The following is a 17138-nucleotide window of genomic DNA, read 5'->3' on the forward strand; positions in this document are numbered from 1 at the left end:
ATACCGAACGACAAAGGTAATGCGGAAATTCTAAATAATCAAAAAATTGTATAAATTTACAATTTCTTGAAATTATTATCACATTTTGGTAATGAAATGAATTTAAATCATCAAGAAGTCAAAAAAAATGTAAAACTATCTATTATAGTAGTTTTCCAATAAGAATTAAGTATTAAATAGTATAATTAAATACAAATATAGGTTTTGCAATAAGTGGTTTAAAAGACACAAACTTACTTTAATTGATAAAAAAAATAGCCGAAAAAGTTTTAAAACATCACTAATCTACAACACAAGCTAAAAAGTTTCTACAAATAGAAAAAAAACAGTAACAAGCACACTACCGAAGTATAAAACGAACACAAAGGAAAACATAACCTCAAAATAGAAAATTTTTACATACAGCACTAGTAGGTTAGTTGATTATTATTGGCGTTTTTCGTAAAATTACGCTGCCTTCCAAATAACACTTTCAAATACACTTTAATTTAACTTAAACTTCAAGTAAAAAACTATTTTTATCAATATTTAACGAAATCCAATACATCACAAAATCTAAAAGATACTTAGTCATTTCCATTTGACATAATTTCCTAACCTCGTTTTATTTGTATACAAATAACATTTACTTTTCCTATAATAATTTATCAAATTAAATCATTATATGTTTACACATAATTCATTATATAATTATATTACATAACTCTTTATAATTAAATAAAATATTTGCTGAGGATTGCACTAGATTAGCAACCTACGTAACTTCTGATGCGCTGTGTATTTCATATTATGATGAACAAGATCACGCCCTCTTGCGCGATCGATTCACTATGGATAGTCACCACAACTATGTCCGCCTCGTGAAGTTTTAACCCCCGGTGTTGCTACTGTTAAGCTATCCCAACCCTTCATTATGTTCTCTCTTCCGATATTTTCTTTTATACCAAATTCACCTCATAAGTGAATTCTGATTACTGGATTATAGAATGGTAAGTCTGTATATGTCGGGTGCATGTAATTCATCATTAATAATATACTTAATTATGTGTTTATGACACAATTTCTGTTTATGATGATAATATTACCCCTTTTTGATAAACAAAGTAGGCAATTACTAATGAAATTCTATATTTTTTATACGGAAATTTTTAATATAGTGATCATGTTTATATATTTAAGTAGTACTATGACTGGAATTGTTATTAAAATAATAAAGATATATATCATATTCACATTATAATGTGAAAGAAATCGAAACTTAGTTAACGATCTATTTCTAGAAAAACTTATTTTGAAAATTAAATTTTTTTGTAAATGTTACTTTGTAGTATCGTTTTTTAATCATCTAAATTGAATAAGTAAAACAATTTTCACATGGTAACGTGCATGTTTCCATAAGAGTTTAAATCAATATTTTGTATTTATTCAGCGTTGACTTACAGTAATAACCTTCCGTATTTATGAGGATCGTATTTATGAAATTGGAATATATTATGTAATAAACGCAAACAACTTACAGGGTTTAATTAATCATTCAATAAATTCGATAAAAAAATTTCGATGTCAAGTACAAATTTTGACAGTTAAAAGTTTGGTTATATTTACATACCTTTTTAAAAATTGAAAATTTTGGACTGAAGTTGTGCATTAATCGTTCACTTGTAACCACCACGTCATTAGTGGAATGTGTTATAGGCTTTGTAGGCTATTTTAGCATGACTTTCGCGAAAATCGTCCTTCGAAATTTGAATGCGCGCTCGTCTAAGCTTATTCTTCCCACCATATATCTGATTAAAGGTAGATTCTATTAATGAATAACGTTGTTAATATTTCCCCCGGTAACTAGAGGGCGTTTTAAAACAATTAACTTTATATTTGAATTAAAATATACTTATGAGTTGATATTTTTTGTTACAAAAAATCCAAAACCGTGAAGAAACTTTTAAACTTTTTTTTATTTATTCGTTTTAATTACAATATTTCATTTATATTATTCGCAATTTTTAATACAACAAATTTTGGCTTCCTTCGGCCATTTTATTTGAACATAATGCAAAACACACAGAAAAAACTTCGTAACTTAAAATCATAACACTTTTTTTTTAATTCTCATCATATTCTTCCGCAGCTTGTCTTTCTAAATCTTGAAAAACGTTATCGTTAGAGTTATTATATTGTTCCAAAGCCTGTCTTTCCAATTCCTCTGAATGGCTTTCGGTTATAGGAACGATAGGATCCGTAATCGGGTCGTCCAAAACCGAATTTATCATTCTCATAGCCAATTCGTCCAATTCTTTGTAGATCCTCGCTTCTTCAGAATCAACATCGCTCAAATTAGGCGCGGTTTCTTCTTCTTTTTTATCCGTTTGGAGGTTATCTGTCGACAAAGTTCTACTCTTCTGAACGAGATCTCTTCTTTTCCTCGACTTGTTTCTACAAGGTTTATTCTCGGATCTATGTATATTTGAAGAAAAACTATTGTATGATTTAAACGTGCAAGGGCGAACGTACGTTTGGTTAATAGGAACGGCCCTTTGAAAGAAAACTGGGTTATAAAAAGGCTGTAAATAATTTTGGGACGAATTGTAAGTAAGCGCGTGAAAAGTCGGATATTGGTAATTGCTGGGAGTATAATTTTGTTGGTATCTCACCGATTGTTGCCTTAAAGGGAATAATCTGCTTTGAGGTGCCGCATTCGCGTTTTGATAACCGGCGGTGTTGTCCAACTGCACACTTCGAGAATTCGATACGTTCGGAAAAAGTCTAGGGAAATTGGCGACGCTCTTTTTACCCAATACAGTCATCGGGTTTTGTATCGGCGGGGCTATTTTATTTTCGGAAACGCAACCCTGCAACACTGCCGAATACGATCGACGATTCTGTGACGGTTCTGGTTGATTTGCGTTCGAACTCTTAACCTCCGAACTGGACGGAGCGCTCGGACGATCCGCATTGTCACTTTCTAAATACCCAACGTCGTAATCAGCTGGCGGTTTAACCGATTTCTCGTCTTCGGTCGGTTGATGTACTTCGGACGATTTCGGCTCCGGGGATTTATCCTCCCACAATCTTCGAACACTATCTTTGGTTATACGGAGTTTAAGCAAATATTCCGCTAAAGAATTGCACTTCATAAACGGTGATTCGAAATTGTTGGAGAATTTGATTCTGTTTAATTCTTCTGTGGCGTTTAATGAAGGCTCCGGTGCATCGGTGTAAGACTTGAAAAGCCTGTCGACTTCATCAAACATCCACGGCTCTTTCTCTTTCTCCCCGGTAAAATCATATTCGGTACTTGTACTCGGTCTAATGTCATCGGGGGTGTACGATAATTCCCTAGATTCGTTGTATTCGTAATTTCCGTATTTCGCCAGTCTACTCTCTGGGATACAGTCTCTAACTGTTCTTGGTCGGAGTTCTTCATATTTTTTTTCTTGTAGGGCTTTTTCTCGCATAAGTAAATTCATATTTGCTTGTTTATAGAGGCTAAATTCATCGCTCCAGGTGGCGTCGGCGTTAAACATGACATTTTCGTAAGCTGTTTGGAGCCGCTCGCGAATATTCATTGCACGGATTTTGAAAATGGTTTTGTTGAACTGTGAGAACAATAAGTACTTTTGACTGAGCGAACAACTACGAGATTAATAATAAATGTCAACAAAGTTAACGTCAAAAACGTTTTGTTTGTACATAGGTATCTATGTTAATATCAAATTATTGGCCTACCAACGTAAAATAAAAAAAATATCTTGATTTATTACAATTTTAAATATTTTCTTTAAAAGTCAACAAACTAATAGATAAAAATAATTAAAATTTAATAAAACGCAAATCACAGTGGCAACACTGTCTATTTGACGTTTAATTTTTTTACTAAAATTTATTACAGATATCTTTCGCTTTTAACGAAATATGGATAAAAAGAAACGGCAATCTCTTAGCATTGATCGGGCTGCCTTTATTTTACTTAGGATCAAAAAGGTTTTCAAGAAAAAGAAGGTACAATTAAATGAAAGGTAAGTGTACGACATCTAGTGGTGTAAATATCAAATATTAAGTTTTCTATTCAATTTCCGGTTATATTCAATCTTCTTCTTTTTCTTTATTTTCGAAATTAACCAAACTTATTATAAAATCAAACCTTTTATTAGTGCTTATATGACGATACTCTGCCGAACGGATCAAAGAGCAGCTTCAGTTAGTTATGAAGGGACCAGACGGATAGGCAGAAAATGTCCACCATTATTACGTTCAAAGACGTTGCCCGCTATTTTTATACCAAGCGGAAACATACTCGCAGAACAACTCGGAAATCAAGTTCGAGGTACTTCCATTTATTAATCACAATACAAACTTTTATTAATTGTTATTTTTAATTATAACTTTTCAATTAATATCAAGCTTACAGCAGAAATGGAATTCTAATACAACTACATCGTATTAATATATCCTTGGGTTAAATCCTGAATGTATTCTAACGATCCCGTTCGGTATTATCTGCCCTTTAAATGTTTAACGTATTTTTTCGTAAAAGTTATGGCATTTAAATATAAGTATGAATTTTAAATACGAATTATGTGATTATTTGTAGGAAAATTATTCAAAAAAACAAATTGAAGAAAGACGTACAAAGTTACGGTAATACTTTTACAATTATTGTATATAATTTATTCTTTCGTTATATAGCTGTATTTTTCGTATATAGTGCGTCATCGAATTAAAAGTTTGAAGGTTGTTTGTTACCTCAGTATTTGCAACGTTTCCGATCGCATTTCAATTTATAGTTATAAAGTATGTCAAAAGTCAAAACCGTTTCGTAAATGTAGGTTATGTATCCATTGTTATTGTTGTATTTTCGCTATTTTTTCCAAGTATCTTGTTAAAAAAAATTATTTATTAACAGGAAAATTAAAAAGTATCATGGCTGTTACATAAAAGAATATTTTAAGGTAAGTTTTAAATGTTTAGTATACTCAGTGACCCCCAAAACATAAAGGAAATTATTTATACATGGCATTGGTTATCACGGGTTAATTATTGAATTGTTATTAATACTAATTGTTTATTGAAGTGAAAATTCGTAGTTTAGAACTGTTTTAGCTCAAAGATACACTTACTATAATCATAAACTTATTTTTTTTAATTGTTGAAACTTCTTGTTGATTTTTTATTAGAATTTTATTCTTTTAACATTTCGCGCCTCACTAGGAGAATTATTAGAACAATTATAATTAAAATTATTTAGAAATATAGTTCCAAATGTACAAAACATTAATAATATAAATTTATTTATACAAGAGGTATATTCTCTAATAATTGTTATTGCTTTTTATAATATACATTCTATTCTATAATTTTTTTTGTGTTAATTGTAAGTTATTTTCGGTCTAATCAGTATTTTATTTTTGTATTGTTTCGTTTTTTACTATTTCCTTAATGACTAATAACATTTTATCATAAGTTTCAACAGAATATAGTAAATTGGTGATTGGAGACAATTATAAATTTCTGTCTTTTTTTCTACTCTTCACACATTTTTCTTACCTTTTGTTATTTTACAAAACCAATTTGGAATGTAACTCCAATATCGATTATACTGGAAAGATTTGAATCCAAACTATTTAGCTATTTAGCCATATTGTTAATGCCCCTTGGTATGTGTCTAACGATGTGATACGTAGGGACCTAAAGGTTCCTATAGTCCTGAGAAACAGCGCAACTTATGTAAGCAGACTACATCCAGACCATCTGGCAATTAATCTACTGGACAATAGCCAGGAACAATATGGATTAAACCGTGCAAGAAAATTTGATTTGATGCCAGATCTCTAGCTTAGATACTTGTATTCAAATCATACTATTTTGCTTAATGTTAATTGGTCTAACGGATTGCAAAACATAATAGAAAAAACCCAAGTATTTTTGATGTTTATTAACTGAATATTAAGATATGTATCAATTTGAAACGCAACTAAACAGGAAATTTGGTTTCCTGTAAATCAGTATATTTTAATCACATACCGGAAAGAAGAAGGAAAAAACACAAAAAATTCCAGTTAACATCAAATATTCCAAAAGAAAGACTTCACAAACATCTAAATTTCCATTTTAATTTAATTATTATTTTGTTCCACTATTTTTTTCTGTTTACAGTATTTTTTTGTTACCTTTTATTTTTTAGCTAGATAATTTGATGGGTAAATTCAAAATGGAAATAGCTAAACTCCAAACTGAAAGGGTCTTACCTCTTGTTGGGTATAAAATCAAAAAGAAAAAATCAAAAATTTTACGTAAAGGAGCCACTAAAATACCAAATCATATACCCGGTAAGATTGACAATTAATATACAATAATTAGTGAAAAGGAGGTAAAAAAATGTCACTTTTATAAAAAAACAAATGATATTTAATGATATTTTTATTAATACAATGGAAGTTAGGTTACGAGATATACTTAAACCATGGTTAACTACAATTCCTATTAATACAATGATATTTAGGTTTCAAGTTTAAATAAACCATGGTTAATTACAGATACAATAGCATAAATCCTTGGTTGTATATGCTTAATGAATTTTAAAAAATTTAACATACTTTTGATTTCAGCTCTTTACAATGTTGCTCAACAGGGTCAATTTGATAAGACAAGGATATCTTTAGATACTAATGTAAATAGGTAAATATTTAATATAAAATATCAAATGAATCGTTAATTATTCATGATTCTTGCAGGTTTGCAGCTCAACTTGAACAGTTAGATCAATTAATTGAAGAGGTAAGGCAGTATAGGCCAGGAAACGAAATCCTAGAATCTCACGGACCCCTCAGAAAAATACAAAAAAGGAAAACTACCATAAAACAGTTATTTTCGGCCGCTAGTAAATTCCAAAGAAATTTACACAGGTATATATTAATCTTATTGAAAATTGAATATTAAAAAAAAATATATTTTATTTCAGAGGTATATACTTGGCGTGCATCCTCTACCATGAAGACAGAGTACTATTAACGAACGAAGACTTTTTACCTGTGATCGAAATCGACGAAATATTTCCCAGTTGTATCCACACTGATTTATATTGGTTGATGAAAGTGTCTTGTATATGGAACGAAACGAAAGTTTTAAGATTCGAAATGGAAAAACATATCTCTTCGAGGATACATTTTCGAAAGAAGATACTTTCGGCGGTCATACAGATGCAATCGTTGCTCTGTCTTCAAGATTTGGGACAGATTTATCACAAACCTTTGAAGGATTCTCGAGGGACCATGGTATTGAGCATCGTTAATTACGTAAAATCGCCCAGGAACGTTTCTCTATTAAATTCCAGGTAAAACTATTATAAATAATGATGTTTTGTTACAGGAAAATCGTTCAATTTTCTTTTTAGATGGTTACCAATGAGCAAAGTGTTCAAGAAGATAGTTTTGAGCGATGATCACAATTTATCTGAAATGTTAATGGCTAGCATTAAACAGCAAATTCACTATCATCAAGTTTCCAGTTTGAAGCTCAACAGAGGATTGTATTTGGCTTATTTGAAAATGCAAAGCTCGGTGGATACTATCGAGGTTATTGTTAGTTCCAAATCGCCCAATATACTACCTCACTGCAAAATCAGGGATAATCCACACGTTACTTCGTGAGTACATTTTTTAGTTACATTTTTCTCCTATATTACTTCTTTAAAGTTTTATTTCCTCTCAGCTTTTATGGTAATCTACTTTAATCTTTAATTTGCTTCTGTTCTACATTCAATTTTCTCTTACGAGGCTTAAATTGTTTTGTTCTTTCGGAGCATTTCGAGGTTCGGATGTTTGTAGCTTCTCTTCTTCATTACAAGTAATTTATGTGAATAGTCATTCCCAAAATACCAAGGATCACTCTTAAAATCTACTTATTTATCCATAACTTCTACCGGGGGATAACAGTGAAATTTCTTTTTTGATTGTATCATTTGCTTCCTGTTTGACCATATCTCCAGTTCAATCTTATTTTTTCCAGATTGTTTGTTATTTCCATCTTCCGTTACTTTTCTTCTATTTGTTTATTGTCTTCCTTCATCCTCATTATGGTTGGTTATGATCTATTTCTTTTTTTGTTTAAAAATACTCTGTGCAGTGCCTTGTTTGTAGATATTGTCTTGTTTAACCTATTGGATACCTCTTCTATCTGATTTTATACTCATCACTAGATTTTTTAGCTTGTTTTCTTCTGTTCTTGTACTTGCAGAGTTATTTCTTCCGGTATGTTTGATATTTTTATTATTTATGTCGTTTATTTGTTTATCTACAATCTTTCCTATTTCATTTACTTAACCCTCTGATCTATTCTGTTTCGCAGCTCTTTTTTAGCTTAGTCTATTGGATCCTGTGTGTTTTTTTGTTTTTTTGCTCACTTGTTTAGTGATTTCTTCCTTTATTTATTAAAAGAACAAGAACAGGATTAAACTGATAAAATTAAGATATAAAACTTTTGAGCCCCAACTTTTTTTTTGTAAAGTTATTAATTATTAAATCTTTAGACTATTTTTTTAACACACTATATATAAATTTGGAATTCATTATTTTCGATCTTTAAATTTTAACACGTCGGGTAATAGATTTTGAAATGTATCGTATTTTTTTGAAAAAGTAAATATTTCAATTTTTCAAATATTTAGTACATAATATACCTTTTAAAATATCTATCTCTAGTTGAATTATTATATAGATAATTGATTAATTTTATCAAAATTGTAAGGAGACTTAACCTCAACTAGCTCACTTTATTTACCTTTTTGCGTACGTCTATGATACTTTAAAGCTACTTTTTTAATTGTGCCATGCATTTCAATCAAATTGCAAAAGATAATCACCATTAGTTTTAATTATGGATTTTTTTTTTTGGTTAAAATTAATATATTTCTACTGATTATTACACCAAACAATAATAAACATTTACAATATTGTTATTTCAATATGGCGACATCGTTTGCGTCATGTGATGAGAATTAAATTTAACGATACGCTATGTTGTCAAACGTAATTTTATTTCAGATATGATCGGATAGACGTATTTCAGACAACTTTTTTTATAAAATTTTTGTAATAAGTTTTATAGATTATAAAATGTGGTTTTGGTTATAATGGAGTCATCAAAAATCTAATATTTAGAATGTATTCTTTTTTCATTTTGTTTTTTTGTTGTGTAACATCGACTAAGAAATTCGATTAAAAAGACAACAGTGTAAAAGTGAAAAGAAGTTCATTTTACATCCTAACCTCACTTTTCACACAATTTTATTAGTAGAAAGCATCTAAAATTCAATATGGCGATTGCGATTATGCTTGTTTATGATGTTACCAAATTCAACCATATTGGAAATCTATTTTAAACGATATTTATATAAAATTGAAATGTTTTCAATAGTTTAATTATCATTAATTATTGATATTAAAAATAATCGTATAAATTTTTATTTGACTATAATATTCCCTTGTAGTTGGCTTGGCAACAGTGTAATGTAAAAGGAAGTTCATTTTGAATCCTAACCTCACTTATTATTAATAAGAAACATTTCTTATTCAATATGACAGTTGAGATTATATGATGTTGTCAAACTTAACTAAACTTACGAGAAAATTGGAATGAAATATTTTAGACGATATTTATAAAAAAAATTCACAATAATTCTTATAATTAATATTAATTATCATTAATTATGGATATCTTGATGTTTAACAAATTGTTTTTATGATATATTCACTTCAGTTTTTAAAAAAATCGTATAAATATGAGGTTGAACGTTTCTTACAATCAGCTTGGCAACAGTGTAATTTAAGTGACGCTTGTCAATTTCTTCATTATTATTATCGATCAATTCGATAAAAAAATGTAATTTTAGTGAAGAATGGGGCTACTTAAAACAACTTAATTGTCCAGAAGTAGTTAACAACGCGTCAGAACTCCAAAAGAATTTCTTAGATTTAGTAACAAGTGCATCGAAACGTTTATTCAACTACATGGATGTAAACAGTGACGATATTATAACTCATCGAATTTACGAATCTAATATAATAGAACTGAACGACGAAGTTAGTTTCATAGTTATCTGCCCTTCTGCGGAATTATCTTGCGCCGTACCCGGCCAAAGAGAATTATTATTACAAAGAGGTGATTTGTTAAGTTTACCTATCAAGGTTCGTAACTAAATTGAATTGTTGTTGATCGAATTTACGCTTCGAATATTTTTTAAGGTGTTCGAAATGATCCATCTCAACACTTACAGACCGAGTATAACGAAAAAATACGCTAAATTGAGTTGTAGTTTAGAGCTCGACATCGCCTCTGCCGATCACCTTCACAGAGAAGCTTTTTCCAATAACGAAATAGCCATTGCCAAAGCGAAATTATTGAAACTTCAAGAATTGCAGACGAAGATGAACGTTATTTGGAATAGTGTTAGGTGGTTGATGAGTGTTATTACTTTTGCTAGGGATCGAGTAACACCTGGTATATCTGTAAGGTAAGAATTAGCTATAAGTAAATATTTTTTTAGAGTATAGAAAATTCATCAGATTTCGTTGATTTTTTTTAATATTTCCATTTTTAAAGCAGATTTATTAGAAAAAAACATTGGAAGTATATCTCATTTATTTAATGACTTTGAATGTTATCATAACCTCACTTTTTTTGAAGATATTTCTTTATCATTTTTTCGCAAAGTCCTGAACGAAGTTAGTATTTTTTTGTTAATATATAGAAGAAAAAACGAACGTTTTTGAATAAAAATCATATAAAAATGTCTGTTTATTAAAATTTTCGAATTAAATTGCATCATCTATAAGTATACTGAGAAAAAAAGGTGATTTTAAGGTATTTTTGGCTCTAAAAAATGGAAAAATTATCGTATTCTAAAGATTTTTTAAATAATCTTCATTTTTATGGCAGATTTGTGAAAAGAACATTGGGAGTATCTCACTTACGGTTTAATGACTTTGAATGTTATTGTAACCTCACTTTTTTTGAATATTTTTGTTCAAGATTTTTTCGCAAAGCCTAAAACGAAGTTAATATATGGGAAAAAACGATCATTTTGAAAAAAAAAAGAATATAAAATTGTCTGTTGATTAATTTAACGAGTGTTTTTGTCCAATTGTAGATATATTTTCCGGAAAATCCTGTTTTTATGATATTTCCTCAATTTTACGCCTTTTATATGGTTTTTCTTCGAGCAAATGATATCTTTTTCGACCTTTCCGTTTCAAAAAACTCCTTTCTACTGAAATTTAGGAGAATCTGGAAAAAAATTTTCTATTTTCAGAGCAACTTAATGTTATATAAGAATTTTTAATCACGAAAAGGCTGTTGCATTTTTTCTATGATAGTACCAACGTTCCTCTTTTGATTTACTTGTATTGCAACGTTGCCATTACACAATTTTAGATATTATGAATTTTCATAATTTCATTTTCCATAAAACAAATTATTACAACTTTCATCCTGTATATTTCTTGCAAATGTCAAGCTGAAGAAATCGAATATGAATGAAATCATTTAGACACACGTTTTCTAAATTAATTCATGTAAAAAAAATCGATACATCGAATGGTTTCGGAAATATTGAAATTTTTATACAAGCATGTCAAATTTTTTGTTAAATTTCTGAATTTTTTAACATAATAATTGAAAATACACTTCTATATCGAAAGTATACAAAAAACTTTGGAATATCATGTATTTTTGTCCTAAAAATTCAAAAATCATGTCATTTAGAGGCAAATTTTAACTTTCAAAATTTTTAATAATTTCCAAAAATTGCTTAAATTATAACATTCAATCGGTATTTTTTCAAATTGTACTATTTTGTATAAAAAAATCACTTTATCAAAATATTTTTGAGTAGAATATTTGGGGAATGGGGAATTTATGATTTTTGTTTTTTTTTATTTATTTATAATTTTCAGGTGCCTGGTACAAACAGAACAAGAAAATTTCACAACAACCGATCTCCTACAATTACCACCCGAAGAAAAACTTCTAAAACACACCCTCGGAAGAGGATCTTGGCCTGGTCCAGGCCACGGCATCCCCCCTTCGAACATAATAACAGAATTCAGTAAAAGCGAACAAAATTTAACCGTCGTCGATTTCGGTACGAACAATTACACCGATACCATTGAAAACGAAGAAGATAAAAGAAGAAGTAGCAGCATCACGCCGGCCAAAAGCGAAAACACGCTGTGTACCCAACAACGGATCAGAGCTAATACCATATGCAACATGTCCTCTTCCGATATACCGAAACTAACAGCTAAGCAATCGAACAGTTTGGCCAGTGTAAACGTTACCGATACATCGAATAGTGTGAACAGTGTTAGTTCAGATAGTGACTGCGGTGCGCAAACGTTTCTCGGTTCGTTTAATAAAAGGCGCAGATCGAAAATGGTCAGTTCGAAAAGTATGACCAACGTTAAACAGAATATTAAATTAGATAAAGTGAAATCGACTAACAGAACGTTATTGCATCCGGATTTGAATTCGAGTTTGTCGAGGAGTTTAACCAATTTTAATACTTGTATCGATTACGAAACGTCGAAGTGCGTCGAAAGCGTTAAAGATTCGGATAAAAAGAGTATTTCGTCGACGGTGTTGTGTCAACAAATTGAAACTAAGAACGAAAATGGTATTTTACAAGTTTTCGCCGCTTACGAAACGGGATTAGCCAGCGGTACGTATTTTTATAGATTAATTATCATAATACGAATTTAAATATTGATAATGTGACGTTTTTTTTTATTTATACTTTTATATTTTCATTTATTAGCAAAATAATTGAAAAGTCTCGTTTATCGTCGAAAATAACTTCTCCTTTATCAAACTTTATTTCTTAATCAACTGTCAACAATAGACGAATTCTTCTTTTTTATGTACGATCCATTGAAATAGAAATAAAGGGAGGACCAATAGACATGATATTGGTTGATCGGGATCAATGAATTAAAAATAAGGAAGGATTAATAGACATGAGATTGGTCGACTGAATAATCGAATTAAAAATACAGGAAGGAGCAATAAACATGAGATTACTCGACAGGCTCATCGAATTAAAAATCAAGAAATGAACAATAGACATGAGATGAGAGATGAGAAAAAAGGGAAAATCGGAAATAAACAGAATTCTGAAAAAAAGTCTCAATGCAATACGAACTAAGCTTAAATCTAATGATTAAAAAAAAGATTTCTAAGTCAATTGCCAACCAAAGATGAATTCTTCTTTTTTTATTAAGTACGATCTATTGAATTAAAAATAAAGGAAGGAGCAATAGACATGAGATTGGCTATTCGGGATCATCGAATTAAAAATAAAGTAAGGACCAATAGACATAAGATTGGTATCATCGAATATAAAATTAAGGAAGGACCAATAGAAATGAGATGGTTGATCGGATCATTGAATTAAAAATAAAGGAAGGAGCATTAGACTCGAGTTTGTTGCATGTTATCCTTTTGTTTAAAAACAATATTATTTTTATTCATATTGAAAACATTACATTTAGTTGTTAGTTTTATTCTGACAAATGTTGATAAAATGACAATTTCATATCGGTTTATTCGAAAAAAATCAAGAGAAAAAATAAGTAATTATCGATATTAGCATTGATGCTACTAACAAAAACGGACAGAGTGTCAATAATGATGCAATAGTCATTTTATTTGAAATAATGTTTTTAACTCTACATTAGGTATGTTTTTTGTCATGATTTGTCTTGAGTTTTGGTCTCTTTTCTATGAAAATTAGTATAAAATAATATTTTCTAAGTATCCATAAGGGGTCTGCTTATGATTAAATTCTTTTCAAACCGCCATTTTTTGATTCTAGGAACAAGTCTTAAATTACACGTGACACCGCAAACGACAGCCAGAGAAGTAGTGGATCTCGTAGTAAAACAACTAAATATGGCAGTAATTCTCAAGGGAAAAGACGGTCCTGTATACGACGTTGACAAATTGAATAATTTTTGTTTAGTGGCAGTGATAGGCGCCAGAGAGCGTTGCCTTAGGGATGATTTCAAACCGTTACACCTCCAAAATCCTTGGAGACAAGGGAGATTGTACGTAAGACAAAAGCAAGACGTATTAGCCGCTCTCGAACACAGTAGTAAACACACGTTAATCATTTAGCAAAAAATTAATAAACACATACATACATGTTGAGTAGATTCGTGTTGTATAACGAAATATATTGTAAAATTTTTATATTCTGGAACGAAATTTAAAAAAAAAGTCATCAAAATAACTTACGAATTATTAAAAAAAAATTTCTGGTATAGAACATCAGAAATGTTCGAGGAATTATAACAAAAGGGAACAGAAGTAATAAGATGAAATTTGGACGATATAGGATTAACTTTAGCAAAATTTTAAAAATGTCGTAGTTCAAACGTCCGAATATTATATTTCCATTAATTTTGATCTGTTACGTTTATTAACATTTCCCTTTTACCTCAAAAAAAGGAAATTTCCTTGACGTTTTTCGTACGTGGAGACTCTAGGTTTGGTCTGAAGTGGAAAAAGTCGTTTTCAACAGTCAATTAGTGATGGATGTGAGGATCTACTAGGTCTTATGAACCTAGTTTGGGTATTCGGTTTCATTTGACAATTCTAGAAGACGGAAGAGGTCGTTCTTCCCTCCAGGTTATTACCTGAAGCTGTTGTCTCTGTTTTGATTTCTCCATCTTGCTAGATCATTATTAAAATTGCTTTTTTCTAATAAAAAAGAAGATTTAGAGGACTTTTTATGTACATGGAGACTTTAGGTTTTGGTCTGAAGTAGATAACGCCATTTTTACTGTAAATTGATTATTGATACGGGGTTCTACTGGATCTTGTGAACGTAGTGACTGTATATCTTCTTTTCTAGCTTTGGACGGTCCTATTCCCTTTAATTTTTCACTTCATTGTTGCTTTCGAAGACGGTTCGGGTATTCGATTTCATTTGACCATTCTAGAACACAGAAGAGGTCGTTCTTCCCTCCAGGTTGTTACCCAAACAAGTTGTCTTCATTTTGATTTCTCCATGTTCCTAGATCAACACTCTAAGTTGGTTTTTTTTTGCATTTAATGCTCCGGTGATTATAATATAGAACTGGCAAAAATAATATCACGTTCTTCTTCTATAATGGTTCCTATGGTGATAGCCTATGGGAAATGACTGAGTTTCAAACATACATTTTGATATTGACACACAGTTAATAAACGTATCAAATTTTTTTTTACTGATATGTACTATTTTACAAAATAATTAATCTACATTCCATAAGTGATATATATTTTTTATATTGTAAATATTTTTTATATTTCGAATTTATTTATTTAGAAGTAATTTACGTTTAAATTTTTGGAAACAGATATTTTTCACGGGGTAAATATTTAGATTATAACAAAATTCGTACGCTTGGGGATGCCCTTCAGCATTTTGATGTAAAAGAATTATCACATCCCTCTCAAACAGAAGTTTCCATACTTTTTTTCCCTCTTAAACCATTTTCAAAACACTTCTTATTACTAGTTATAGTCGATAAGTTACACCATATTATAAACTCGCCATAAAATCAAATCTAATTATAAGGAAATTCAAGTACACTCATGTTGAGTTTCCCGTGTACCCCTCCTGGACCACTTTGAAAATCACTGCAGTCTAAAACATAAATTTACTGTTTTATATCACAACTGTTCCCCAATTAAAGCTCCGTTCCTTCATCATCATCAATTTCTTAAATATCGGTCCTTTTTTATATTTTTTTTTGAGGAAATAATTTTTATTTTGGAGTATTTTTGACCTAATTTCAGTCTTTATCAATTTTTTTTCCTTTTCCAGTGATTTAACCTAAAGGGTTTATCCTCCCCTATTCTAACAAGTCTGCTAGTTCGTTTTCCTCCAGTTTGGTGTGTCCTGGAGGGTAAACTTGTTTGTGTAGGTGCCGAAGACAAACTGATGATGTAGTCTCCACCAAAAGTCTTAATTCGAATTGATTTCCTACAAAAAATTTGTTATTTATCAAAATAGGCCTAAAATCGATGTTATTTAAGCACCTTAGTTTTCTTTTTTGTTCTTAATCCTGGATTCCATTAAAGTATTTAATTATTTTGTTGTGTTGGTACCGAGAATGTGATAATTCTTTTTAAACGTTTAGTAAATTCACATTTTAAAATTTATTCCATGCATATATTTATAGAGACTTTAAACCAAAGTGTGATAGAAATTCAATTTTAAATAGAACACAAATATATCGTTGTTATTTTTAATCTAAATAAATATATTAACATATTGTATATATAAAATGAATGTTTGTAAATAAAATGATGAAATTGATTGTATTTTCAATTTAAAAAGAAATTTGGATCCACCCTTTTACACTGAATTCTGATTTTAATGGATTTTTTTCAATTTCAGGCGTATTCTTTTAATATTTCACTTTTTGATATGACTTTGACCCTTTTTTCTAAACCTAAAGCCAAAGGTTAAAAATCTTCTATATAAAGAAAAAATAAACATTAAAATAGACCTAAATCCTGAAATAATTATTCAACAAAAGTCCTCAAAACCTATCTGGAATTTCCGCTGACATGATCTGAGGTAACTATTTGGTTCTACGAACCCATTTGACCTGATTAAATCTTTTACTGGGGTCACTCAACTCAACTGGGATCTCTGTCAGGAGAATTGGTCCTAAAAGTAACTTTAGAGTATTCAATCTATTGCTGGGGTCACTTAAATCGTTCTGGTAGGTTCAGAGGTGACCTTTTGGTACCAAAAGTCCTTTTAACTGGCTTTAATCTATTGCTGGGGCCACCTAAACCCCTATGGGATCTTCTATGGTACGATGCGAAGAGACCATTTGGTTCTTAGAAGTAAGGTACTTGTACTTTACAAAAATTGAAAATTTGCAGGAATCTAACGATTTTAACTAGAATGAAATCAGGAAGTTGCGTTAGTTTTTATTCTACAAGTCTGATTAATTAAATTGTTGTTATCAAGAAGAAAATTTAAGTTACAAATAACAGAAGAGAATTATGGAGAGCTTAGAGGAGATTTAAATCAAGTATTCATATTTTTGTATATTAATACAAATTAAAAATGGTAACCATTTAAT

The 17138-nt window shown here is 30.1% G+C and overlaps 2 protein-coding genes across 6 annotated transcripts; one reads left to right on the forward strand and one right to left on the reverse strand.

The window, feature by feature from the left end:
• Positions 1 to 822: 822 nt before the first annotated feature.
• LOC130892840 (ankyrin-repeat and fibronectin type III domain-containing 1) lies at positions 823 to 16357 on the forward strand. Of its 5 annotated transcripts, XM_057798506.1 has the most exons (12): positions 823 to 989; positions 3890 to 4016; positions 4152 to 4324; positions 6186 to 6326; positions 6606 to 6675; positions 6732 to 6902; positions 6959 to 7330; positions 7391 to 7642; positions 9887 to 10181; positions 10239 to 10507; positions 11949 to 12712; positions 13865 to 16357. In XM_057798506.1, exons 2-12 carry the CDS (start codon positions 3913 to 3915, stop codon positions 14164 to 14166), a joined length of 2913 nt encoding a protein of 970 aa, XP_057654489.1. In that variant the 5' UTR covers positions 823 to 989; positions 3890 to 3912; the 3' UTR covers positions 14167 to 16357. The 5 variants fall into 5 exon arrangements, with proteins under 5 accessions (XP_057654489.1, XP_057654490.1, XP_057654493.1 ...); XM_057798507.1 differs by lacking the exon at positions 6186 to 6326; XM_057798510.1 differs by lacking the exons at positions 823 to 989; positions 3890 to 4016 and having other exon boundaries at positions 6182 to 6326.
• Positions 1938 to 3676, reverse strand: LOC130892842 (uncharacterized). The gene has a single exon (XM_057798513.1). The coding sequence runs from the start codon at positions 3564 to 3566 to the stop codon at positions 2103 to 2105; it is 1464 nt and encodes a 487-aa protein (XP_057654496.1). The 5' UTR covers positions 3567 to 3676; the 3' UTR covers positions 1938 to 2102.
• Positions 16358 to 17138: the final 781 nt, after the last annotated feature.

The sequence above is a fragment of the Diorhabda carinulata genome, chromosome 4 (genome assembly GCF_026250575.1).
Source record: "Diorhabda carinulata isolate Delta chromosome 4, icDioCari1.1, whole genome shotgun sequence".
In the NCBI taxonomy this organism is placed as follows: Eukaryota; Metazoa; Arthropoda; class Insecta; order Coleoptera; family Chrysomelidae; genus Diorhabda; species Diorhabda carinulata.